Source organism: Corticium candelabrum, chromosome 19 (genome assembly GCF_963422355.1).
Source record: "Corticium candelabrum chromosome 19, ooCorCand1.1, whole genome shotgun sequence".
NCBI lineage: Eukaryota > Metazoa > Porifera > Homoscleromorpha > Homosclerophorida > Plakinidae > Corticium > Corticium candelabrum.
The window spans coordinates 3,710,954-3,713,453 of NC_085103.1; the positions used below are offsets into that span (position 1 = coordinate 3,710,954).

General features: G+C 37.4%; 1 protein-coding gene across 1 annotated transcript in view; it reads left to right on the forward strand.

Moving 5' to 3' along the window:
* LOC134195084 (uracil-DNA glycosylase-like) overlaps positions 1-2,353 on the forward strand; it is a 3,463-nt gene extending 1,110 nt beyond the window's left edge. Inside the window, exons 3-9 of the mRNA XM_062664095.1 lie at positions 541-584; positions 642-696; positions 761-803; positions 870-958; positions 1,721-1,785; positions 1,861-1,974; positions 2,032-2,353. Coding sequence (XP_062520079.1) covers positions 541-584; positions 642-696; positions 761-803; positions 870-958; positions 1,721-1,785; positions 1,861-1,974; positions 2,032-2,175 — 554 coding nt within the window. The 3' untranslated portion in view covers positions 2,176-2,353. The remainder of the gene's footprint in view (positions 1-540; positions 585-641; positions 697-760; positions 804-869; positions 959-1,720; positions 1,786-1,860; positions 1,975-2,031) is intronic.
* The last annotated feature ends 147 nt before the right edge of the window (positions 2,354-2,500 follow it).

Genomic DNA, 2,500 nt, shown 5'->3' on the forward strand with positions numbered 1-2,500 from the left:
ACTAAGTCTTTTTCTTTAACAGACATAGTTGTCTTTCTACTTCTATTGACATAGTTTCTTTTAATTACGGTTGTTGTAGTTGTGTGCTGCCAGTATTGTTGCAGTTAAAGCTATTGATATTAATAAAGCTGTTGTGTTTCAAAATATTTAATAATTTAATTAATTATTATTTAAAAATTATAACTCATGTACTAAAATTTTGCGAACCGGCAATGAAGATTTTGTAGAAATTGATAAAAATGTATTGAAAATCTGTTATTGACATCGTTGATGACATACAACATTGTTGACGGTTTGACAGGCACAAGTTGACACAAAAATTTTATGTACACTACAGTAGTATATAAATATGTCAATTGTTTATTATATTTTACAACGTCTCATCAAGTGATGTCTCTTGTTTGTATGAATGACCTTTTGCTTGCTTTAATTAAATGAAGCTTGTACTTTTATCGGGTTGTTTGTTCTGAATTTTTCAATTATTGTAATTATTGTATCTTAAGCTTAATCATTAAATGTGTTTGTGCCTGCATCTAATAGCACCTCAAGTTTACAGTTGGACCCAATATTGTCGACCAGATGAGGTATTTATTATTGATTAATATTTTTATTATTTTGTTACTTTATATCAAAATGTGTAGGTTAAAGTGGTGATTTTCGGTCAGGATCCATATCCTAATGATAAGCAAGCTCATGGTTTGACATCATGCAAATTCATCATCACATTTGGAACTCAATTCATTATTTGATTTTGCTGCAGGGCTTTGCTTTAGTGTTCCGCATGGTGTTTTTGTACCAAGAAGGTTGTCTCTTTGTCTGAAGACCATGCTGTTAAACTAGCTGTTTTGATGGTTTAACTCCTTTTACAGTCTGAGAAATATATACAAAGAGTTAGCAAGTGATATAGATGGATTCAAAATTCCTCAACATGGTCATTTGGTTGGATGGGCAAAACAAGGTATCTTGGTGACAAGTCTGTTGTGTTGTTTTGTGACACATGTTGGTGTATGTGATACACATATGATTGATGGTTTTGTGTTACCACATTGTCATTAACAATATGTGTGTACAGTAGAACCTCGCTAATCTGGACCTCGTTAATCCGGACCCTCACTAATCCGGACGACTTACGGCACCCGGCCTCGCATCTCCAGATTATGTTGGGAATTCTGAGGCAGGTTAAATCCGGGAATCATTGCCGTGATTCAAAAATGTCTGCGTCTGATGTACGTAAGGCAACCTGTCTGGCAAAAATAAGAGCAAGAAGGCTACATGTCTTCACAAGACATTGACAATAGATGAGAAGATTGCTATTCTTGATGAACCGGCAACATCTTACGCTGCAATCGCAGAGCGGTAAGGAGGAGGCCGAAGCACACTTGGCGAAATCAAGAAGAAAAACTGGATCTGCGACAATTTAAAAGAAAGCTGACTGAAAAGACACGTGTTTCTTTAGTCCGGACGACTTCACTAATCCAGACAGCTAGACGTTGAGCGTGGAACAAGGCTGTCCGGATTAGCGAGGTTCTACTGTACTATCTTTAGGAAACGCAGGCTACAACGGCTACATGATATGTAGATTGGATTGATCGCACTATGATTCATTGTGTGTGTGTGTGTGTGTGTGTGTGTGTGTGTGTGTGTGTGTGTGTGTGTGTGTGTGTGTGTGTGTGTGTGTGTGTGTGTGTGTATGACTAAATTATATCTGCTACTACTGTAGGTGTTCTTCTTCTCAATACATGTCTTACTGTTAGAGCTCAAGCGTCTGACTCGCACAAAAGCAAGGTTTGATTGTGGCATTACATCATGTTTATTTACTAACAGAATGAGGTCTATGTTAATTAGTGTCTGTATTGATAGGGATGGGAGCAGCTCACTGATTGTGTTGTTCAATGGTTGAACAAGAATTGTTCTGGACTTGTCTTTATGCTATGGGGAGCAAATGCTCAAAAGAAAGGTGCAGCCATTGACAAGGCAAGCTAGAACATGCTCTACAACTTTACCTCATTTGGTAACACCTTTCTTCTACAGAAGAAGCATTTAGTGTTAAAGGCACCGCATCCATCACCACTATCTGCTGACAGAGGTTTCTTTGGCTGTTGCCATTTCTCTAAGGCAAACCAGTATTTGACAGGCAGAGGAGAGACGCCAATCGACTGGAATGATCTTAATTAGTGAGCATAGCAAATTTTTCGAGACAAGAGTTAGCTGACAAAGACATGACTTTTTGTTGAAACATTTTGAGGTTGTGTATTTTACTGACGTAGAACAGTAACCAGATTTATCGGTTGAATGAGTAAGTGTTTGGGCATTTTTCTGCCACCTGTTACGATTCAATAAATGTTGTGTTCTCTATAAATTTGCACACTATTTGCAGTTCATCACGTTTATAATGGATGTGAGCTGATTTACATGTCTTCTACAAGTAGAGTATTGCGATTTGCAGTGTGCTGTCATGCAACATGCAACATCGAACTTTATATTAATTCAAAGTGCCAAC